The sequence below is a fragment of the Coloeus monedula genome (assembly GCF_965178545.1).
Source record: "Coloeus monedula genome assembly, chromosome: 2".
Classification (NCBI taxonomy): Eukaryota; Metazoa; Chordata; class Aves; order Passeriformes; family Corvidae; genus Coloeus; species Coloeus monedula.
In genome coordinates, this window is record NC_138782.1 from 64,903,327 (window position 1) to 64,929,122 (window position 25,796).

Consider the following 25,796-nt stretch of genomic DNA (forward strand, 5'->3'; position numbering starts at 1 on the left):
TATTGAGCCAATTCTCTGCACCTGCAGTCATAAATTCTATGCATCAAATAAATAAATACTTTACAAGTCAGCTAGATCATGGTTCTTGTACAGAATCAGAAAGATGTACTGCACTGCAAGTGTTATTTCCATTGTATCTGTGTAAGGTGAGCTGTGTGAAATACAAAACATATGCAAATAAAGCACTATTCTGCTGTGGCAGTACAGGGTACATTGGGAATTCACCATTCACTTACTGCAAATGAACTTGAGAAATAAACGTAGAGAATAAGATTACATTGTATTTATGTCCCCTTACCAAGGCTAAATAAATTGGTTTGAGCCACGTTACCTTAGATTTCTCAGGGTTGGCAATCCCCCAAAATATATTTTCTCGTGCCCTTTTAAGTTGAGTCCAAAGTGGCTGCCTGTAGAAGTTGTTGCTATGGTCTCTTCTTCATTGGTGTCTATGTCCACAATTGATATGTTGGCTAAAAGACATTTGAGATTAGTTACAAAATATCAGTCATGAACAATAATGCCTTAATGTAAGAAACCAACAGAGAAATATTTGGAGGTTAGCAGGTGAGGGAAGAAGCAAGGAGGGCTGTATTTTGCAATTAAGATACTGGATTTCCACATTGTCAATTATGGGCAGGGGAAGAAAGCTGCACTCTCCTCTGTTTCCATAACAACCTGAAAAGCTATAGCAATTCTGTACACTTTATTTTTATATAGTCTCTAAACCTGTTTCAATTTGGTGCTTTTTTGTGTCACTGCAATTTGGAGCTAACATTTCAGGACAAAGTCATGACAAGAGATCATTTTACATTTAATTTGTGATCTCAGTCCAAAGATTGCCATTTGAACAGGATTTTTTACTGTAGAAGTTTGTTAAGCATTGTCATTATGTGCCTTAGAGATTGGTGATCAGTCACTCTAAAACATTTTCAAACCCAAAGCAGGCAGTTGCTGTCATGTCTAATCTCACTCTGGAGTCAGTGATGCGCTACATACAACCATCCTATTTAGGTGCTTGTTCCATGTATATTTTTAATGTGTGGATTAATACAGAATATAAAGTTCAGTAAAAGAGATAAGACTCAGTGAAAAATGCTGAGCAGGCCCCAAGATAGATAGGGATGTTTTACCAGAGGGACATAAAGAAAGGATTTCTTTCCTTCCTTCCTTGAGAACTGAATAAGGACAGACTTTCTGCTACACCTTACCAAAACCAGGGTAATTTTCCTTTCATTTCTATACCTGTATCTTCTTTATTAACACATGATGTTGTTTGAATGCTATTGATAAATTACAATTACATGACATTGTATTTTATATTAATACCTCCAGGGTTAAGTATGAACTAAGACAACTGGCTAGCAATCAGACACTCTTCCTCTAAAGGTACAGCAAATCTGCAAGTGAGATCACAAAATTATTTTGGCCACTGTCCCAACTCCCAAGTCTACTTCAGCTAAATGACAAGGAAGAGGGTCTGTGTGGGAGGTGCGAGGGCCAGGTAGACAGCTGGCACTGCAGGGGGAAGAGGCAGAGGAATTTGTTTAGGGGCTTGTGGTGACCCTGAAGATTCAGAATGCAGCAAAAATTCAAACTGCAAAAGCACAGAGTATGTCACAGTTGCCATAAATAAAACTAATTTGGCTCAGGTAAGATTCTACCAGCCCTATAACCAGGCTACAAAACAAAAAAAGGGTTTTGCCAGCATGATAACCAGTAGTCTTTGTGATCTTATCAAATGCTACCACTCCACATTTTGTGCCAGTAACAGGTTTAAGAATTAGTAGAACTTCTGGAGACGTTCCCAGTTGTTTCCATGCAAATTCAGTTCATGGCACACTACACATCATTAGGGAAGATAAAGTAGTTGTGTTTGTCTAGTGAGAAACTGTACTATCAGTACTAAAGTCATTGCTTTTTTAAGCACTTTGGTATATGCTGAGCATGAGAGGACTGCACAGCATGAAAGCATTGCTGTCCTAACAAAAATCACACAGGTGTGTTTCATGATTTGGAACAACATCAGGGAACTGATGGAAAGACTCCTTTTTCCCCCACTCAAAAGAATTTTAGAATGCAATTTATGACTGTGTAAAAGAATTATGTCTGAAAAATAGGCTATCTGTTCATAAAGCGCTGTTTGACAGTGCAATCACTCACATGCAACTTCACACACATATAACCTAAACAAAAGAAGTTGCTAAATCACCAGAACTTATAATTCCCACAGCATCTTCCCTGTGATTAGATGGTTAGGTGTACTGCACAGGGAACTGGAAAAGCCACGGTGCTGACACCACAGGAACTTACCTTGCTTTTGAATTCTTGACAGGGTGAAAGATTTCCATTTGCCATCATTGTGACTTTGGTTGCTGATAACCGAAGCTGTACCTGAACCCAGATCATAACTGACTTTTATACGCCCACCACTGAGTTCTACACTCATGAAATCCTTCTGTTAATGAAAAGGGTTAGATACACCATTATGATTTGTTCATTTTTGTAAGTGGCTTAAGACATTAAATAAACACCTCCTAATTCTGGGTGACAACAGATGATTTTTTTTTTAACCTTTAAAAAAGCCCCACAACTTATGCATTTACTACCCAGGACTCTCACGTATAAAAGTCTGATGCCAAGTTCTTTTTTCCCCTTTTATTCTCTTTTGGATTGCTAGTTTAGCTGGAATTTTGCTAGCATTTTAGGTGTAGTTCTGATGGGACAGTTGTACTTTTATTTTAGATTGAAGATAAAAATGGATGTTATAATTACCTGAAACTAAAACTCAGCTTTGAATTATGTCTGTACTATAGTTAATGTGTTTATTGCATACCTCAGCTAGATTTACACTTTCAAGGCTGAAAACAAAAATAGTAAAGATGGTAAACTGGGCATGTTTTACCAGATTTCCAGAGAGTAATCTATGGAAGCAACAAAGAAACAGAGAGATGGAGACACAGAGAGCTATGAACTCTCTAATTTTCATCAGCCACCAACACCAGTATCTAAGCAGCAACTGGAGATGGACGAGTGGAGCAACGATACATGCTGCACTGTCTACAGAAAAAGAGCCAGCAGGATACAAAAAGCAAAACAATAGCCAGGGAACTGGACAGCATGAAAGCCATTAAGTAATGGTGGAGCTATGACCCAGGACGTAAATGTACCAGAGAAATTTTTATTGTAATTTTGCTCATAGTCAGTTCCACCTCTTCTCAGAGTAAAATCTCAGGTTTCTGGATTCTTAGGCATGTCTATCCATGCATCATTAGAAAGAGTATCCTCAAAGTTTTAATGCAGTGGGACAGTACTATAAAAGATGAAATATGCCAGGGAACAGTGTTTTTGAGTTTTCAATTAAATATTTTTTTTGGTAGAAAAATACATAAATTAATAATAATTATATAAAGTAATTAAAATAATGACATTATTTATACTTTCAATATTCAATTATAAAAGTTCATTAGAAAAACTACATAATAAAATGCTAGCTTTTGCTATAGTTAGCTAGGAGGAGCATCTTCCTCATTGATAATTCCAGCTTGATTCCAGAATTTGATAATTCTTTCCAAAATACAGGAATCTGACATAAAACTGATTTACACAAACATAGTTTTTGTAAAGTAGTGAGTGCTCAGTAATTCTTCAAAACATCAGTGAAAACTACTGTACATAATTTCTGCCCCATATGAAAAGGCTAAGGGAAGGACTATGTTCACTGCCAGTCATGCAAATCAATCTGGATCAGAGATGCCAAAGATGAGTTATTCAGATCTGGACAGGTGTCTTTATAAGTAATTTATCCTTGTTATCCATACACTTTTGATACTGTGTGTGAATAAAAACCTTAAACAACTTTATAACCAATGTTTCTAGTCTCTATTTTAGCTGTAAGAGGCATCATTTGTAGATACTGGAAAAACACAATCACTATTACATCTAATTTGTTGCACCAGTCCCCCTTTAAACCCACTCACATTAAACATAACCATTTTCTTTGTATCAGTAGGATTTCTATGTAAGACTTGTCTCTTCCCATATTCCCCCTGCCATCACACTGTGATATTTTAAACTATGAATAGACAAACACAACTGAAAAAGTTTACACACATAAACATCTGGAATAAAGGAAAATTGATTAATAATTTCAGAAAAGCTGGAATTGCCCCCAGTCTAACGTGATGATCCTCATTCAGTAAACATTAGGCAGTCAACCTCCACACTGTAAGACTGTCTTCACTTGGCAAGCAGTGAAGCATCACACCAAGCAACATCATTCCTGGACTGTGGTACATTAAGTTACTAATTGTTTTCATGATTCGATGAATTCAGTCTCTGCAAAGATGGCGTGAAACCTGCAAGGAGTGTAGAGGTTAGCTGGCTGTTCTTACCAAGTCATCAGTAGCGAGATACATCAGCAGAGCATTTGATGAGAAGGTCCTGAACTTGAACATGACTGTGGAAATATTGGGGTTCCAGCGGATTGGGCGGCTCACCATGGCGTAGCCATCACCATCGAACTGAACTGTCCCTTCACCGTCTGCCACCTGTGGGCTGAAAAGGGGAAATTCTAACCATTTTCCTTTGCCATATGAAGCTAAAATAAAAAGTGCAGGGCTAGGGAAGTATTGGACACCAGTGGACACCTCTTGGGAGTCTTCCTGAACTTGGTTTGATTTCTTATCAAACCTCCCCCTGACAGGACAGGATTTCTCATTCTATTTTGAGAATGCAAACACCTTTGTTTTGTGGGGTCTCTGCTCACTACCCTGGTGGCTGTGAAAGCCACTATGAGGCACTGGATTCTGCTCCATGACACGTGAGAAGTGCAGGCACCCACAGCACAGCTGTCCATGAGCCAGACTCAGTCCCGCTGTGGTTCTTATGCTCTCTCATGCTTTGACTGTTTCTGGTTACTGGTTGTCGGGAGCCTTTCTATCACAGCACTGTCACACCGTCTCAGTTCTGATAAAGCACTGACCACATCTGCAGCCCAGACTGGCCGCTTCCCCTCGCAGCATAATTGCAACCTAACTTCTGTTGCATACACATTAGAATTTGATGGCTGCTGTGGAAATTCCTGCTACTTACCCTGAATGTAAATGTCACAGCAGACAGGTTCCCTAAGAAGTTCGAGAAACAGTCAGTGCTTTACCTACCTGACAGCACACCCTTTGCAGTCGCCTTCGATATCCCTGAAGTTCCAGAGTCCTATGGGTTTGCTGTCTAGAAAGGTTTCACCCATGCAGCCAGTGAAGGTGGTGACTCTTACAGCATCTGACTTCTGCAACAGAAAACACAAACCTCCTTAGAAGTGAATTTAAAGTGATCTACTGCATCTGAAAACGTAACTAGTACAAAAAGCATAAAAATAAATACCATATAAAATTCCATAGAAAATCATAAAAAAACCCCATAAGGTGCTTCTTAATATTTTAAATATCAAGAGTAGTATTTAATCTGAGAAGCGCTCCTACAAAACAACTGATCAGTGAAAATGTGAACTAAACTTTGTGTCAGTCTGAATGAGAAAGACCACATTGATTTGAGACTCTTGGGAAGGCCTAGGCAGAACAAGTCCTGAAGAACAAGGAGCTGCTTTGGCTTCCACCATCAGTTTTCCTGGCTGTTCAGAGAGCTGCCTGCTCTCACCTGTTCAAGGTCTGCCTAACTGGGTTTTCATTTAAGACTTTCAAGAAAGGACTATGAGCAATCTTGCCCACAAAACAAAAACCAAAGTGTTTCTCTTGTAATGCTTGAAACCCTGGAAACTGAGCAGACTGCCCAAGCTAAACGACAGACTGAGAACTCAACTATTACACCTATAAAGTTCATGCTGATTTTGGATGCAGAAAAAAGTGCAGACGGCAAAGCAATTAAAACACACGTCTCATCAGAACTCATTAAGCTAGGGTCATGCACATAGAGTAACGCTCATTAGAACATAACACAGTACCATGATGAAGGTAGTAATAGTTGACAGTACACAGAGTACTCAGCTCAAAATTATCCTTCTAAAAATACCCTGACTCATGTAAATTTCAGTTCATCAATATGAGCTTATTAAAAATCTATACACTTAGCTATTTCAGATAGACAGGCACCTGCTGTTTTTACAGCAATTACAAATATTAAGATCTTGCAAGAGAACAGGGAGAAGTGCAGTTTGAAAATACTCAAGGAAAAGTATGACTCAAAAGACTTAATGTGCTACTGATATTTCCCAGGGTAATTGGAAAGGTCATAATTAGCAACAAGTATGAACTTAATGTCACTTCTAAAAAATTCATGACATCTAAGTATCATAGTCTTCTATACAAGTCACATGAAAGATGTTTTTAAAAACTGAAAATCAACTTTCTTTTTGAATACACTGAAGAGATGCATGCAAAAAGGAATGGACAAAACTGTAGGACAAATCCAAAGCATTTCAAAACCCAGTAATATGAAAAAGCAGATATCTGAGTCAACAACTTCAGATGTATCAGTGATCTTGATTAAATGTCCAAAGAGCTGCATAGTTTTAGAAAAATCTTGGTTAAGGTCTTCATTTTGTGAGCCTTACAACTGTACTACATGATGACAGAAATTAACAGAAGTTATATTTTAATTCAGAGACTGTATTCGAACAAAAAAAATCTGACAGTGTTTAAAACTGTACATTGCAAATATACCAGTCATACCAAACTTACAACAGACTGCCTTCCTACTGCTGCCCTGGTCTTTATTTACCTGGAGAAAAAAGAATTCAGGAAGATTTTCCTTACTAAAATGAAAAAATAGAGAGTTCTTAAAAAAATTGTTGGACAAACCTTCAAGTTCTGCACTTAGTTTTTTTGCACATTGTGTTATTTTAACACTTGAAGACATATACAAACTTGAGAGTAAAAAAAGTTCAGTGAGTTCACTATTTGGGAAAGTCTAAATTTTAGCTTCTTTTCAAATGCTAAAATATTGATCAGGAACAGAATAATAAATTTAAATTTTTTTGTAAAGAATGTCATTGGAAAGTAAGTGCTAATTAGCTTTTACTGGAGAACAATCTTGTTTTAAAGATTTCCATCTATTCTATGTGGCATGAATCTTCTATTCATCCCATGAAGTGTAGCAAGGTAGAAGAAGTTACCAGAAAACCGAACAGACAAAGAGAAGAGAAAATAGATCAGGGGTATGATGCAGATAGCAGTTAAAAAGATGGGTAGTACAGGGGAGGAAACCGGAACAAAAATGAAGAAAAATAAAGCAGAAACACCAAAAGTAGACTGCAAAGGAGGAAGTGATACTGTGGATATATGACAAAGGAAAAACCCTGAATGCAAACGAAAATATACTGTTATATACATTGTTAGAAGACCAGAAATGTATGGAAACAGAAATGAGTTCCTGTCACTCAGGAAAGTAAGCCTGTCAGGGCAGTAGTATGCCCAAGGTAAAGCATCCATCTATCCAGCAGGAATTACTTGTTTGGGCTAAATGCTGCACCAACACAGCTACAGGGCTTCTGATCAGAAGGGAACACTGTGGGCAGTGAAATTTCACATCTGTGCACCTCAGTCTAGGCAAATCCCATTAATCTTTCAAAAGTGCAGGTGCACTACTTGTGATTTACGCACTACAATGATATCAGCATATTTAAATTTACTATTTCTATTTTAAGCAATAACACAATTTGTCCACACAAACAGCCAGCTAATACAGTAACACCAGACAAGGCCTTACCTTAATTTTTTCAGTTAAACCACCAACAAACAGCACAGCATTAACATCTACATCCAGAATGGTATATCCAGGTGGGGAAACAGCACTGAACGTGGCTGGCACAATGCTGGCTTTAGGACCATCCAGAGCTCTCACTGATATCGTGCCATTTTTCCCAGTCCTAGATATTTAAAAAAAGTAATTTAAGCATACAAAGTCAATAGTTACACCAAACATAGGAAAACTCTATTTTATATGGTGGCTTTTAAGAGAAGCACACGACTGACCTGATTATGCTTCATTTTGATACAAATGAACAGACACTTATGCCTGCGTTAAGTTAAAGACACGATCACAGAACGAGATTTGTTCCTCACCTGAATGTCCTTTTTGAACAAAATTCACTATACACCCGATGTGGACCGTGCATTGACTAAAACAAAAAATGTTTATTAGATTATATTTGAACTGAAGTGACAAAGCACTTCAGCTTCCTTCACTGTGAGGTACAGAATTTGCATTTCCTGCAATGGAGTTGTCAGGCTGCTTTTGAAAGAGGCACAAACCCCATTATGTTCAAGAATATTGCCTCATTGTCCTCTATGAATCACAACAAATATCAATGGCAACAAAACAGCAGTGAACTTTGCCATTAACAGTTTCTGCATCAGTTTGTCTTCTACTCCTTTGGTTACATTAATGTAGTAATTGGCATGGAAGGAGTTTGCTGACATATTTTTACAACAGAAGGAACACAATGTGGAGAAATATGATTCCTGAATCCTCCTTCTGAAACTTCTTATAGAGAGGTGTCACATTTACCAACTTGCAGCCACCTGGGACCTTCCCAGCTGAACAGGACTGCTGGTATATGGTTGAAAGTGGCTCCCTCAGTAGTCTTGGGTGAATCCCACCCCCATGGACTTGTGTGGGTCTGAAGTGGAACTGGTTTATAGCAGAAGGTTTACTGATGTGAAGCCCTTTAAGGGATGAAAGTTCTCAATGTAATAATTCTTGAAAGACTAAAAATTGCTAAAAACTTTTTTCAAACTGCTGAAATCTGATGCTTTCTGAAAGAAAGTTATTGGCACTTCCAGTCTATATTGCGCTGAAATCAGGACTGCAGTTTAAAAACACTCAAGTGCAATAATGCAAAAGTCACAGAGCAGACTGACAGTTTTTAGTGTGTCTAATAATTCACAAATAGTATGGATGTCTTTCATCTTCAAACAGACTGAAATGCTAACAATGGAGTCTCTTCTATAAATAATTCTCTTTTTAGGGAGGACAATGGAGCTTGTAGAAAGATCTTGGCTAACCTTACAGCAAAAAGACATTGCTACCCTGTGCATGACAAGTCATCAGGTTGGAAGATACAGTTCTAGTGATAGTCAGTTCTGTAAAACTGGAGGATTACAGAGGACGTACCAGCATTTCATGGCTGATATGCAAAAAGACACTGAAAGGACACTAAATTGGCAGGAGCTGGCAACTTCCTTGAGGGTAGACAGGCCCTGCAGAAACACCTCGACAAAGTATAGAGATGGGCAATCACCAACCATATGAAATTTAACAAGGGCAAATGCTGGATTCTGCACCTGGGATGGGACAACCCTGGATGTGTGTATAGACTGGGGAATGAGGGGCTGGAGAACAGCCCCATGGAAAGGGACCTGGGGGTCCTGGTCAACTGCAAGTTGAACATGAGTCAGCCGTGCCCTGGCAGCCAGGAGGGCCCAGCGTGTCCTGGAGTACTCTGCTCTGCACTGGGGTGGCCTCAGCTTGAGTGCTGGGGGCAGTTCTGGGTGCCACAATACAGAAAAGACATTAAGCTATTAGAAAGAGTCCAAAGCAGGGCCATGTTCAAAGCAGGAATGGTGAAGAGTCTGGAGGGGAAGCCTGTTATGAGGAGCTGCTGAGATCACTTGGTCTGTTCAGCCTGGAGGAGTCTGAGGGGAGACCTCATGCAGACTTTAACACCCTCATGAGGGGAAATGGAGGGGCAGACACTGATCTCCTTACTCCTGTGATCAGTGACAGGACTTGAGAAAATGGCATGAAGCTGAGACAGGGGATGTTTAGGTTGGATATCAGAAAAATGTTCTTCACCCAGAGGATGGTTGGGCACTGGAACAGGCTCACCAGGGAAGTGATCATAGCACCAAGCCTGACAGAGTTCAAGAAGTGTTTGGACAGTGCTCTCAGGCCCATGGTGTGACTCCTGTGTAGGGCCAGGAGCTGGGCTTGATGATCCCGATGGGTCCCTCCAACTCAGCATATTCTATATAATTCTATGAAAAATTTATGTAATGCCATGCATGCTGTGTTCGCTCCTTAGGAGATGCATGATATAAACGAGATGACTTTTGAAAGTCATTAACATTTACTGTTCCTTCACCCCTTGGAAGCACAGAAAATCTTCCTTGAAAAGTATGGCTTGTATTTGCTACAGTACTTTTAAGGCTGAATTCTTGCTGAGTTAAACTGATATGTCTACAGTGAACTTGTGATTCAGGCATCCTTTGTCCTCAAAGGAAGGGCACTGCTTAAACTCTGTCATTAACAATCAAAACAATGGTAATACTTAAATCACAGCTGATTAAAATCACAACTAATCAGGTCCTGCTCCTAATTGAGGCCTCCTGAAGTCAAGTAACACTGATCTAGTGAGTCTCAAAAATATTCTCTCATCCATTTGACTGTCTCACAAAATTGACACTATTTTCATGTTGTAAATCTGCTTTAAATCATTTTGTCACATACTGTTATGTCCAACTTTCTTTTGTTAATTGATACTTGAATTGATCTTGATACTTGCAGTTCTGATGCCAATCAGATTTGCTTTTGCAAGCAGGTAAGTAACTCATAAGTGACATTCTCTAAACTCCTGTACCATCAAAGTATAGGGAATTCCTTTAGAAAGTCCTATAGGAATGAACATATTTTACTTCAATTAAAAAAAAATTCAAATTATTTCCATTATAACCTCTGAATATACAATAAAATGCAAAGGATCAATATGCTTTAAATAAAAAAGGTGATGAAAATGAAAAGTATTCCTGGGAAAGTGATGCAATAATTATCAATTTAGTCTAACTAACCAGAAATTTTGGTGCATGCATCAACCAACCATCTCTGATCATTACTCAACAGTTAGATTTTTCATATTTAGATTTCATCCAGGATGTTAAGTGAACTTGAGAATTTTCCAACCTCTCTGCCACAACATCTCTTCTTTTTAAAGCCCTTTGGCATCCTTAAGAATGGCTACCAACCTATGGTGGGTTTGAACACCATATCATTATTTTTGTCAATCCTTGTCACTACTAAAAACAATGGCAAAATTCAGTAAGACCAGAATTTCATCTTATGTCTGTATGCTAAGCAGATGCCCTGCTCCAGCTGCTCAGGCAGTTCTGTCAGGCTGAAAAAGTCTGTGGCTGAAACTGAACAGAAATTTGGAGAAAATGTGTGAGGGAATGAAATAAGTAAAACTCTCCAACAGCTTATGGAGGGAATTTGAGGAGAGCTATCAAATGGACTAAAACATTCAGAGTTGAAGACTCTTCTGTAGGGTATGTGATTTGTGAAGTCTGCCTTAAGAATAAAAAATCAGTCTCAAGCTCTTCATCTTAATCCCTCAAATCCAGCTAATGCCTCTGCAATGTAATTCTCCTAAACACTGCTCTGTACCTCTGATTTGTGCAGCTGTAATCACTCTAAATTGCTGATCCAGCACTTTGTTTGAAACTAATGGCATGCACATCCTATATATCCAGAACAACCAGCTAATAGGTATGGGCTTTTGTCGGATGTGTGAATTTTATACCATGCCCTGGCTCCATATTCTGCTGAAGTAGCTTTCTTGTAAATGAAAGGCTGGCATTACTGTGTCATGAAGCTGCTTTGGTATGCATAATATGAACTGGTGAAGATTTCAACAATTTGTATTGTACCCCAGTTTGTATTCTCCTAGCAGTAAGGTTTCATTAAGCCAGCTTCTGGAGACCGTGCCATAATTTTATTTAATTCTCTGCTCTGAATGGCTGATTTCTGTGATTTCACTGAATTATTTAAACTGGATGCCATTTCCTCCTCTGGGAGCTATGCATGTTACCAGAATTAGAGTGCTTTGTTTTCTTCCTCCTTCATTCTCTCATTCTCTGACTATATTATCCATTCCATGTTTAATACCATGTGAAATTAACTGTAATGATGTAGGAGAAATTACTCAGCTTTCTATCAAATTACAATACAGCTGATGTTATCTAAATTACTAAGATCTGTTCAAGATAAAGGCTATAAAGTTATGCAATCCTTATGCTGTGATTACTACACCATATGCCATATGTTTGCTATTGAATGGAAAATACAAGCTTCAACTAACAAATTTGGGATTTGAATATTTATGTATCTATATTTCTAAAGTTCAAAGGCATTAAACAGTTGATCTCAAATTACAAAATGTATTTTAACTTTCCAGAATAACTTCTTCTTCAGTCTTCATAAACTGTATCTTTCATAAATATTTCCAGTTTGATGAGACATTTTGCCTATAGAAATAGCATTCTGAGCAAGAATCAAGATACTGCTGTGTAACAGACCACTCACTTGCAGTACTGTATCAAGACCAGAAATTCAGAAAAGCTGCTCCTCTTTAAAATTCAAGGAGAAAAGAATAGTAGTTATTCGAGTGCCAAAACGTGTAACTGACTTTAAAAGTAAGCTAGTTGAAGGAGACAATCGATAGAGTGACAGATAAACAAAACGGAAAAAATATAAGCAGTCATAGACTGTTGATGCCAGAGAGGAAATATGTGATTAAAGTAAATTCTTGACACAGAACAATTGACATTTCAATAGTAATTGTAGTGTATACACTTCTGGTACTGATTGTTGCAGGTCCAAAACCTTTTGTTAAACCAGACTAGAATTTCACATATTAGCCATTTTTTTCTAAAATCTTGGAAGTGAATTATATACTTACCTAGAGGCTTCAATCCGGTACCAAAACCCATCATCAATGGTCAGATCTGGATACTCTACCCGTCCAACTCCAGATCCCACATCCCACAGGAAGCTCACCTTGCCCTTGCGCATCTCTATGGCCAAGAAGTCAGTCTACATGCAAAATACAAAAATAGAAGTGATCTCATATTTTAATTAAGGAAGTTTTCACATTTCAGAAGGTCTAATGAGGCATCAGAAACCCACACGTAAACAGTAGAGAATTAACATTAATTCTCACATTGCCCTAAAATGAGACCTTCTTTTTCCTGTTTTTATTGGTTCGAACAAGAAATCTTAAGCTAAAGACAGCAAATCATTTCTCTCAGTGATATGCAGTAAATGACTGCCAGGCTAACAGAAATGTTAATATTGCGGCCATCAATAGAAGGATTTAATTCAGAGGAACACTCTGAAACATCCATGGGATGGCAGAAAAACATCAGGATACATGATGCCATCGAGCCTTTTCATTTAGTGTTAGGTAAAGAAAAGACATAGTTCAAAAAGTTGGAAATAGAATACTTTTCCCATTTACTGAATTATTATTGGTTATTCTAGAAGTCTGTCTGCTATAGGCCTCATGGGAAACTGAATCATTCACCATTATTATGCTTGAAATTGTAGTCTTCACTTAAAATTACAATAACTAGGAGCTTTGACAGATGCAATAAGATTAGCTACTTCATTCCCAAGGGAAAACCCACAAACAACTCCAAAATTACTCTGGTTGCACTGTGAATTTTAAAGCTCTAATGTAGTTCATGTACAAGCCTGCTATTTAATATCTACTTTAAATAAAGATATATGTAAAAAATTTTCTGGTCATATTTTAGGAATCTCTATATTAGTACCAAAGACAGTAAAAGTCTAGATTATCTTAGACCCTCTAGTACTGCTTTGAAGCCTTTGGGTGAAAGAAAATCCTTTCTCATCTTCTTTATTTGTCAGTAGTCTGATTTGATCGAGCAACTCTGACATGAAAGGCAGGAGACAGACTCACAAACTTGGCACTTCCAAGGTAAAAAAGCAGATTGTCAGCAACTACAGTCTTCACATTGAGAATGACAGTGTTGTATGTTCCTTTCTTTATTTCCGGTCTGTATGTGCGAATACAATTGCCTCCAGAGGACACGGACACTTTGATCTTCAAAAAAAGCATAACAGAAAGCATTCAGTTCACTGCTTATTATTCCAGAATTAACCATAGATGCTTCCAAATAATTATAAGACTATTATACTTTTTTTCCTTCACATTTTTTTTGTTTCATGTACCATGGAGTTCCTCGGATATGTGAAGAAGGTAGAAGTGGAATTTTTTTTCTGGGATTGTTCAGTAAAAGGAAATAAAATCTCTTTCTGGCATTCACATTTAAAGGACGAACAGTGGAATTCCAGCAGTACAGATAGTCTGCAAGTAGAATATGCAGCTAGGAAAATAAGCAGCACTCCTGAAAGAATTACAGCATATTGCTGTTGGGTAGTCAGAATTATCTACTTTTTCCTTGAAATATCTTTGATTATGCCAATTTAAGACATCTTTTCACAATCATTTTTAAACCAACAATTATTTCTATCACTGCTTTTACATAGTCCCAAATGGAGTTGGTATTCATAACTAAGTTTTATTTCCACAGCTGAGTAACACATGTGTTTGGATATATGTGCTGGTTTCCTCAGGCTCTGAGTACAGATAAAAACACTTTACTGTTTGCTTTCATAATGCCAGCACAGACATAATGACAGTACAATGGTGTTTCAATCCCAGTTAGACATATTTATGCATTAGAGGAAAAGTACATAATGGTATCACCTTATGTTTAGGGCAAACTCTACTAAAAAGGAGATCCATTATAGGACCAAACTCTTAATTTCTTTATCTCAGAAATGCTGAGCAGTTAAGTACTTCAAAGCCTTTAGACAGAAGAAGAATGTAACAAAACATATCATTACAGTAGCCTGTCTTTCTGTTCTCTGCAAATTTCATCACATATGTGGAATACTCTTCTTTGCCATTATCCTATTATTATGTTGATTTTTTTTAAAACCTCTTTTCCAACCATATTTGAGGAAGATTTCTCAAGTACCATCTACATGATTCATTTTCCTTTGCTGTTTAGATCACAAGCTGAATTAACCAGATGATCCTAGAGTTGACAGTATTGCTGAATGAGGGAGATGGATTCCAAACTCACTAAATGGACTAGAAATATATTCTTAACACAAGTTCTGCTACTGGACAGAGAAAAATCAAAAATATGGGAAAAGCAGATATACTCAGCAATTTCAGTGAGTCTGAGATGCTATCATTCTTGAATAAGTTCTATGAAATGAAACCAGGGGCTTAATATCAGTGCTGAAGCAGAAAAATACATTTTCGTTTTCACAAAAAAACCCAGTGATATTGTAAATCTTCTGCTATACTATCACCTACAACACTTCTCAAAAATAACCCTTCGAGATCCATTCCTTCAGATGTTATTCATTTAACAAGTGCATGTTTTAAATGAAGAAACAAGACACAGAGTGAAAGTCATCAGAATATTCTCTTTTTATCTGAGAAATTATACTCCATTATTTGCTCCCTTTACACATGTTCAGATTTAGGAAGGATTCACACTGTAGATTAGAAATAAAAAAGTAGAAAATAAAACCCCATCAATACCCAAAAGGTAATTTTTTTTGAAAAACAGGACTTACCGAATTGGCTTGCTTCCGAGCTTGGTTTATCAGCTCTTTTATCTGAGAAATGTTTTTCCCTAAGTTATCCTGAAGTTCTTTGATTGGCTTGATTTTATCTAACAGACGATCTGCTTCCTTTTCTAGGTTTTTAATACTGGAATCTGCATCAGCAACTTTGTAAGAAAGATCAAGGCAGAGCTTTAGAGAATAGTGTCAGAGACTAATTATACATTGCAATAATAAAATCCAAGAAAATTCTGCATACACAATGCTCAGGCAATTGTATATGCTACTATGAGGTACACACAGACCAGGAAGCTACCTGAACACAATAAGGCAATTTCAGAATGTTTAGAATCAAGTTGAAGTAGCAATAGCAGCAAACACTGGTATTAAAGCAGGATTTTCAAGATGTAGTTATGCTTCAGGTCAGGATGACAGTTATGGAAAACATTTCCTGAAGCAAAATACATTTATGAATGAAATATTTGATTTCTTCTTTTAAAAAACCCTCAAATCTTGAAGAAAAAGGCTAGATTAATGAAACTGGTTAGTTTCCATAAGTAATTTCTGAAATTACTGGGTTAAAATTAACTTGAAATTAATTCTTGAACTAACTATAATAGGCACAAATACAAAAAGGTTTTATTCTGGTCACAAGCTTAAAATTCTGTATGTGTACTGAAAGCAGATTGCAAAACAGTGGCAGTAAACTGTAAAAGATTGTCTTTTTTCAGGCAAACTAAATAATTTTACCAGGATAGTTTTGCCTTTCTTTAAGCCTCAAATTCCTTTTTTGCCTCTCAACATACAATTAGTGAATAATACCCTCTCTTTGACAATTCATCAGCAGATCTAAGGATTGCAACACTTGGCTGGCATGAGGGTGTGGGTTTTTGTGGATGACACTGAAAGGGACAAACATACATTTACCAGAAAGATGCATATTACCTGAAAATAATAGTAACAATAATAGCAATAAAAATAATGCTTAGATAAAGCATGAAAAACTGCATATCTAGTTTTTTGACCCAAACACTCATACCAAAACCTTCAAGATGCTTCTTAAGGTTTCATGTAAGTTAAACTAGCTACCAAGCCACTTTACCTCAAAGTTTTCAAAAAGTAACTATTTAGCTATTTCTATGAATGTGAAACATAGAGGACCATGCAGAAGCTTTGGTAGTAAGCAGTGAATCATTATTTACTGGAAAACACACAGTAAAAGCTGTAAGTAAGAAAAACATACGTACAGATTTCTGCAGGCAAGATATGGAGACAAAGAAAAGAGAAAAAACAGAAGATAACATAAGAGAATGTTTTGAAGACCTAAACAGAAATGTAAAGTAAAGTAAGGGACAGGATGAGTCTATAGATAGCTTTTTACCTTTTAAATATTGCATATCTATCAAAATGAGAATTCAGGGCCTGAATTTTGATATAGAAGAGAGGCTGTATCTACTTTTGCATGTAGTCATGAGTGCCAGCATACTTACTTTATACATCTGGAATGGTTCACCCTACATTACTTTAATCTCATTCTGTAATCTGAGTATCCATTAACGTTTGGAGAATGACAGAAGTGTACTTCTGGAGAGCATCTTACAGTTCAGCTTTATCTAACAGGAAACAGTTTGCAAGGGCTAAGACCATTCTTCAATGCAAACAAAATAATGGTGACCGGGGACAATCAAGAGATTAAATTTTAAATTATCACTCCTAATCTCAACTAAAATGCTAATTTACCCACAGGCTCAGAATACCTGGGCTGCAACAGATGGCCTAGTCTAGATTCAGCACTGCCAAGAAATGACTGCTTTAAGACTGCTTCTCAGTTGTTACCCACTACCCTGCAAGACACCTTACAGATCTCCTGGTTCTACAACCTGATATAATCTAACCACACTATTTCAATCAATAACTACTTTTCATATTGTCTAAACTTGTATGGATCAGTCCACCCAATGGGAATTTTACTGGGACTCACACATGTATCTCATCTGATGAGGGATGGGGAATTTGCAGTAGGCAGACAGTGACAAACAGCCATTGGGATTAACTTCTTTCACCAGTACATCAACAATTGGAAGAGGATATTTGTCCATAGAATGAGAATGACAGCCTCCTGAACTGTATGTTTTTAGGTGCCCAGCTTCATCAAGCTGATAACAACCTGGGCAGCCCAGAAGAGCTGAGAAATTAGTTCTTTGATCATTTTCTAAAGACACTTTAGTTCTGTGGCTGCATGCTCCTATATGATATGGATGGTCTAGCATTCTACCATAAAATGTATTGTAAACTAGAATTCATTTTTATCCATTCTAACCAAAGTGAAAATGCTAAAGTAATTGTTACATTTGATAATAGAATTTATCTCAAAAAAGAAAAAAAAGCAGACAAAACCCCATTCCCAGAATCTTTTTTTAAGTGTCTTCAGTGCTGTACCAAAAATAGTAATGTATATGAAAGAAGTCATGCACTTCTCCCAGGACTGATTATCTGATTGACTGAAGATTTAGTGTGGGGTATTTTTCTTGAATCAGGCAGTGAATTGCCAGTCAGAATCTTTGATTATTCACCTCTTAAATACTTTAAATAGTCTGAGGAACAAATCTATTCATTACCTGTTCTTCCTGCTGACATTAGCTTTTCTTCCAACTACTAGCACTAGTCTTTAAGATTTAAAATTCTTTTCACAGAATCACAGAATTGTTAGGGTTCGAAGGGACCTCTGGTCCCTTCTCACACATAAGAAGCCCAGAAAACAGAAATGATAGAGAGTCCTTTTATCCCAGCATACTGTAGTAATGCTATGTAAGTGAAATTCTGGAGTGTCCCTGTTTAATTTTGATCTATGAAATGAAAACCACAAACTGAAAAAAACCACCACTAAACAACCCGAAAAAGATCTTACTGTTCTTGATAGGATCCTTCACGACTGCATTTGTTCTGGCCACATCGTCTGTAAGTTTACTGTAGTTTTTTCTCAAGCCCAGGAGATTCCGATTGAGGTCTTTAATCTGGGCCAGGACGTCATTTGCAGTATCGTTAGCTTGTCTTGCTTTGTCTTTGGCTGCCTGTACCTTTATAGCTGTATCTGTAGGTAGAAAATAATAATGAAATGATTGCCCAGAGTATAGAAGTAACTTTTTTGAGTAAAGATAGATTATATCTGTGCTCCAAAAAAACTCCACCTTTATTTCTGAAGTTTTGGCTCTGAAAAAACCCCAAAATACAACAGCACCTCAGAAATACAACTGACTCTTTAATAAACCATTATCATTGCCAGTCCTGACAAAAGAAAGAAAAGAGAGCCCTGATTTCCCTTTTTCACTTCCTTTTTTCATCATATCCAAGTAGTTCCTCTTGGGTCATTGTAAGAGGTCATGGACCTTTCTGGCTGAGTGAAAGTTGGAGTTACTGTGTTACTTCCTTCTATTAGTCCTACAAATTATTTTCAGCCACACTTTAAATTATGCCATCCCTGCACATGTGGGTCCTTGTCCCACACATGATCTGTCTACCTCATTCTGAATCTTTCTGCTTTTATCTGACTATTATTATAGCAGGGACACAAGAATTATTAGTTTAAGCTGCTTTCTGCTTTCTCAAATCCTTGAACAAGATATATATGGTCATATATCTTGTATACAATTTTCTCTCCCTTCTTCATTTGATTATTTTCCTGTTGGACAACTAATTTACTGCATTTTCTTATCCATGCTATGTATTTCCTCTGAATTTCATCCTTAATACTCATCTGCTTGTTTTTATGAGTGTCCTTGTGGCAAGAGCAAGCACCCTGCAACTCTAATCTGCCAAGAGTTTATTACATTGCTAATGATTGCATATTTCATATTACTTTTACTTGTTCCATTTTTAATATTCTGTGTCCTAAGGTTAACAGGCCTTAGAGGTCCATTTTGGTTGACTGAGACATCTATCTGTGCACAAGAAGACAAATACCCATGTCAGTATCTTGACCAAAACCCAAGAAATGGTATATGATGAGCATGAAATATTAAACAATTTATTTTGTGAATGCCTGATTTCAAGGATTATCAAATCTAAACCAAAACTTTTCAGTTAGCTGGAATCTTAAAGCCACCAAAATGTATAAGATGAATAGTAAATTGTTTTTCATCCTAAGCATTTACTTGCAGTCTGAACGTACCACACCACCAGAAATCAAACAGAATACAGATATTCCTCATAGACTTTTCTTAAGTCCTAACTTCAGTTTATAAAGTGCTCCTTGGAGAAAAATTCATAGCAAAATACCTTGATTTAAAACACTTTATTTTTTAAAACATTAATTTTATTTTTCACTACCCATTATAATGAAACTCCCTGTCCCTTGCTGTCACAATGCAATGTAGCTAACATTCTGAGACTTTGGGATTTTAATGAGTATTACATTTAAAAAAAACCCAACTCTATACACCATGACAAATGCACATTTGTGAGACACTGAAATGTTAAAGGTTAACGACTAAAGCAATGGTCCATTGGCAAAAGCAGCAGGTTGTTATGCTGAGGTCCCCAAACTAAGGGAAGGAGCAGAGTTTTTGAGTGTGTGGTGGTGAAACCTCTGATTTGCATAAGAACAGCCCAGGTGTCTCACCCATCATCACTGCAGGATGATCCAAACAAAGTGACTTTTGTTTAGTAACGGGATGGTTTTTGAGCCAGATAAGGAAAAAGGCTGATAAGAAGCAGATCCTGGGGTAATACTTTCACCATGCCAATATCCCCCCTTACGCAACTAGCTTGGTGTATAACTCGCCTGCCCCGGGGGATGTATGGGGACATTCCCACGCAGGCCTGAAGGTGTTCATCCCTTCTGAGAAGGCATAACTGGCCCAACTATACTGGCAGGAGAAACAGCTGTCATGTCTTAGAAGGGGTCATAGACCATCAAAACCCCCAGACTCATTTCTGGGGCCTTCCACCAGAGGACAACACATGATCCACAGTGTTGCATCATGCAGTGTAAAACTCCCCTCCAGGAGAGGTACCTTAACCCACTGAACTTTATGCTGTGTGGGGTTTCCCCCACCCTGGATGGATCAAGACTGTGACCATCGCTTCCACCAAGGGACATTTAAATTGCAACAACCAAGTCTTGCTGAAAGATCCACATGTGGTGGTATCTTCCCTCTCTGCTAACCTCTCCTCCTTTCTTTTCTTTTCTGTCTTGGGGTGACTTTATGATGTGTATCCCATGTCACTGCCCTATGCCCAGAAATTAATTTTGTGCCTTTCCATGCCTTTAAACTGAGCAAAACTTCTTAAAAACCAGCACGTTTTCTTAAGTGATATTTTTATACTTTTATATTGTTATATTTCTATAGTTAATAACCCAAATGGCTACATATCCCCTTTCCATTGCAATCAAATTGTTCTAAAATTAACCTGCCATATATATATGTATATATACATCTATCTATCTATCTATGTATCAGCACTGGTCATTCAGTGTCATTTCACTCTAACCTGCCCCAAGGGATCTATTAACAAGAACCTCAGTCACCCTCACTTTCAGGGGTGGGTCACAAGAGCACAGCACTTCTGAGTCCATTGAGGAAAACCTGTTCCAATTCTAAGTAATTTGCAGTCTAAAAAACATGTACAACACCAAACAGTGGCTGGAAATGTTAAGAGTGGGGTAGAAAGGTAAGACAAAACCCAGCAAATTGCACCCCACTTTTTCTGTAAAGTCAGTAAGTCTTATTCTTCCTGGATTAATTTACACTGGCGAAATTACAGTGTTTCATTAAACAGTAGCTTCAAAAAAGACTTTTCACATATAAACAAAAGACTATTTGTATCGGAGTGCATCATAATTCCTGATATTAAAAGGTTTTTTTTCAGAAACCTTCTGCAAACTGCAGAAGCATGGTACCTTTTACCATCCCAAAATTCTAACTGATACCATGTAACTGTTTTCAGTCCAGTTTTCTCTCTCACATTACTCATTTTTGTCTTATAACACCCAATGGTCAAAGTGGACCCAGTGTGGACACAGCCAAAGATTGATGAGACAAATGTTAAGTGATAGAAAAAGAAATAAAAGAGCAGGACTGAGTCAAATGTTGCAACACTTTTCTGACTTACCATTAGGAATGGCTGACAGCTTTCCTAAGGTTTCATTCAAAGCTCTCAGGAGAATGGAGTTCTTCTCATCAGCATCTTTCAGGCTGTTCTGTGTGCTGTTCAGATTATCACCCTTCTCTGTAAAAAGTGCATATGATACAAAGGCTTTAACTTTTTGTTTTCACTATCCTTTCTTTGCACATAATTTAAAGTGCATCATAACAAGCAAGCCATTTTTCATTAAGATATCAAATAGTGTAAATAAGGAAGTCCAGCAGAATTCGTTGTGGGGTTTGCTGATCATCTTCTCCGGTTTCCTTAAGTTCCCTACTTCCACAGCATCTAAACACATGAGTTCCTTGTACTGTTGTATATTTATCATGGGTTTTTCAATGGTGTGCAGATGAAGGAACTCGTTGTTACGATGTTATGATTTAGGCAAATTCACACAATTACCCACTGATAGATTCAACAACTGTGATGTTAGTCATTGTTTTGATTCCTAGATTAAGCTCCTGTCTTTCTTCTTAAGGTGGTTGCCTGAGCTGAATGAGTTGAACGTGGTGTGAAAGAGACAAGACCAATTAGGCCAGCTTGCTATTGCAATTAGAGTGGCCAGAGCCTAGTTCTCTTGGATTTTCTCAAAGATGCTGACATAACATCCAAGGAAAACACAAGCTCACTAATCATCAATATGAGCTGAATACACTAACAACAGGTTATTATAACACAAACATTCCAAATGCTTTGGGGAAACCCCCATCTAGTAAAAACATTCATAGTTAAGAATTTGTTCAAATCAAAGGACAAGTACAAATCAAAGGCACAGGTGTGTCATATTTGGTACATTACAGTTGAAACTGATGTCCTCATTAACAAGTAAGTTCTTATTTTTCAACATTTACTTTGCATAAAAATTACACAGAGTCTTTTGAACCATATCCAGCAGTGCAATACAGCAATCTCAAAACTGAGATTCCAGCTAAGCTTTATGGCTGTTGTAACAGACATTATCCCAAAATTCAGAAGTAAAGTTTGACACAAAAAAATGTAGTTAGTGCTTAAACCACTATGTAGTGGGCGTTTTTCGTTATTTCTTTGTATCAATATGAAGCTCTTTGGAACAGACAGCTGGTAATTTCTTACCTTAAAGGCATATCCTACTGGGAAGCTAATTCAACATGACTGAGCTTGATAGCAGGAAGAGAAGAATAATTTGTAGAAAAGGAGTTCAGGAGACAAGCTATGACTGTGACCTTCAAGTATGTGACAGGTTATTGAATATAAACACCTATGTGATTCACATTTCACAAATTCTAAAAAAGTAAGGTTTCTTAAAATTAGATGTGCAAGAAGCAGTTGGTAAAGAGAAAAATCAAACAAAATTTATATTGCCCACAAGAAATTATTAATTAAATTTTCCAAGGCTATAGCAAGGCTGAAACAGCACATGGAATTTAAATGAGAACTATACTTTTGTTGTTAGACCTTTTGAAATGTCATTGGGGAAGAAATCTGTTCACTTTATTAAAATTAGAGCAACACACAGGACTGCAGGAGTGCCTGGAGATAAGCCTTCACTCCTGCAAAATGTTCTGCAGAAGAACAGGAATTTGCATGAACTGTGAGAGGCAAAGTTACCAGCAGAATAAAGTTTGGAAAAATTGCATGTATTATATGATCACTCTTACCCTTAAAAACAGCTTTATTTCTAAAGGACAGCTTTTGTCCCCACTGCTGAATGAGGTTACTGGTAATGTGATATTGTTAAACCAGGATGAACTCATGAGATTCTGGTCTTGTATGCCCTGAGATTTTATTGGAGTTCTTTTCTTGTTAAGTAATAATACTGACAAAACTGCTTTAATTTCCACCATTTAATTCTGAAATTATGGTCTGCCTGATAATTTCTTGGTGTCTCCAGTGGGATGTTTGTGTTTATAAAGTGTGTCAACATTTCTGAGAAGTTTGACTCATGGTGGTGGTGTTCTAACTTTGCAGCATACTTTTAAATTATCTCTTTTTCGCCTCTCTACTCTGCCATATACAATATGCTAATTATCCCCTAGTTATATTTCCAAAGAATCATGTTTCCAGACTTCTTTTTTCAGCTTTGTAACCATAGCAGCAAACTGGTTTTTATGGAATTTAACAAGGGAAGTTTCCCTACAAGTCTTGAAATTGAATATTGAGACTCTACCCGTTTAATAGGTTTTCTTTTAATTCAAATACATTTTTACTGTGTGAGTGGTTTTGTTAGTTACAATAATAAACCCATAAATAAGCACCTAAGGAGGCTCTTACACAATGAGAAGTGAGGAGATACTATGTCCTGTGTCAGCTTTCCAAAGAAATTGTTAATTTTTCATGGAGATATTAAGTTTTATTTTTAATTAACTTCTTATCTTGTAATCCAGATGGCCTCTGCATTAAACACTGGACGAATTTGTTGCATGAATCACAAATTGAACTGACTTCATGTCAGCTTTTCCATATCCTTTAATTATTAGCATTTATGAAAAAATCTAGGTCAAGGATTTGAAGGCCCAAGATCTTCCAGTTAAGCACTAAGTTAGTCAAAATACAGGCAGCTACAGTCTAAGATTTTCCAAACTACAGAGCCTGTCTGACTTGGAAGAGGTTAGTAGGTCTGCACTGAAAGATGCCAGGCACTGTCAACTCTCATTAGAGCATAGGTTGAGGAGTATCATGAGAAATCCTGTATCAATCCTGTTTCCACTTGATTAGCTCTGCACAGAGACGGTACAAGATGCCAATAAATGTTTGTTGTTCAAATCAGGAAAACTAGTCATGCATTGCTGAAACTAAGCTCTAAAGAGTAAGCAGGAACCTGCAGGACTTTACATGTGCTGGCCTTTAGGTTTGCTGGCTTGGTTAACATGAACAAAGATTTTCAATTTCTGTTTATATGAAACACCACTACAGGGTAAAGCATCATCCCTTATTGCCCTGAGTGAATAAACTGAAGTGAGTCAAATGAAAAAACCCAAACAACCCTGTGTGCATATATTTCATCCTAAGATGAACTCAAGGATTTAGTTACTTACTGTTTATACGGAGTGATTTACTCTTACAAGAGACACACGGTTTTATGAGTCTCTGCAGATCACATACAGAGGTGACACTGGTTAATTGCTGATGATGTGCCACCATCATGGTGGAACACATATATAGAGGAACACAGTGGAAACACGTACCTTCTGACAGTATGGATAAATACAGGTTTTCCACATGAAACTGTGCAAGAAAGTATCATTAAGGCAATGCTACCAAATGCATGTATCCCAAAATCAGACTCAAGCTGGAAATCTACCAAGGACCAACAAATGCATCTGTTTTTATTGATTGGAAACTGCACAAATGAACTGACGGTTACACACATCCCTTTCTGTTATCTTTGTATTACTTCTTCCAAATATCATTCTTGCTCCCCACAATCTCATCTTATAAAGAGGAACATGGGTCACAAGCTGAATTTTTTTTCCCTAAACCAAGCAAGACTTAGAAATTGGCATTAGGAACAAACAGGAGACAGAGATGTAACTAGAGAAATGCAGCTAATTAAGTTTAACTTTTTAAAAAGAGTACTTTTAGCACTGACTACAATAATCTGGTGAATGCAATATGTCAGGTCAGCAGAAAGACAACACAGAGGAAAATACACAAACAAGGGATCCATCAGCTGGATATGTTGCCTATCAGCTGAAAAATACTTCAGCTAAAAATACTCACGTGTTGTCAGACAAGGCACGTCCCCCTCAAGTTGTCAATTCTTAAGCAAAAGAAATTACATGAGCAGAATTTCAGTAGCCACCTGACAGCAGTCTCCAGCTGAAGAGGAGTTTATGCATCTTATTTTCACTTTTCATTGATCAGTTTTGACAAAGTCTGTATACAGTATGAAATAGGCACATGGCTAAGTATATTTTTAAAACTGTAAATTCAAAATTTTAAGGAAGAAAAATTGCTCCTGGCAAACTGAAAAGTCCCTCAAGGCATAGAGAAAATGAAGCTAGCAGGCAGCAGCATTTACTCACTGGTAGCCCAAATTTCAAAATTCCTTCTTAGCCACAGTACTACATACAGAGTTTGCTTCTCCCACCAGGGTTATTCTTTCTAACTCCTAGCCCCATAGAGAGAAAAATTACTAAATCTCCATTCTAATAGCTTTTGTCAGAAGCTTTGCTTTGTAAGGAGTGTTTCAGCAGTCTTTGGTGGTAATATAAAACATTTTCATGATTAACAGCCATTTTATAACTCAGGTAATTGGCCACAAATCAGGGGAATGTCAT

General features: G+C 37.3%; 1 protein-coding gene across 8 annotated transcripts in view; it reads right to left on the reverse strand.

Moving 5' to 3' along the window:
* LAMA2 (laminin subunit alpha 2) overlaps window positions 1-25,796 on the reverse strand; it is a 344,213-nt gene that overhangs the window by 28,116 nt on the left and 290,301 nt on the right. For all 8 annotated transcript variants that reach the window (XM_082302950.1, XM_082302949.1, XM_082302947.1 and 5 more), the window contains 10 exons: window positions 21,505-21,621; window positions 18,302-18,484; window positions 15,406-15,560; window positions 13,709-13,852; window positions 12,686-12,819; window positions 7,720-7,879; window positions 5,160-5,284; window positions 4,392-4,554; window positions 2,311-2,455; window positions 332-470 (listed from right to left, as the gene is read on the reverse strand). In XM_082302950.1, coding sequence (XP_082159076.1) covers window positions 332-470; window positions 2,311-2,455; window positions 4,392-4,554; window positions 5,160-5,284; window positions 7,720-7,879; window positions 12,686-12,819; window positions 13,709-13,852; window positions 15,406-15,560; window positions 18,302-18,484; window positions 21,505-21,621 — 1,465 coding nt within the window. The remainder of the gene's footprint in view (window positions 1-331; window positions 471-2,310; window positions 2,456-4,391; window positions 4,555-5,159; window positions 5,285-7,719; window positions 7,880-12,685; window positions 12,820-13,708; window positions 13,853-15,405; window positions 15,561-18,301; window positions 18,485-21,504; window positions 21,622-25,796) is intronic.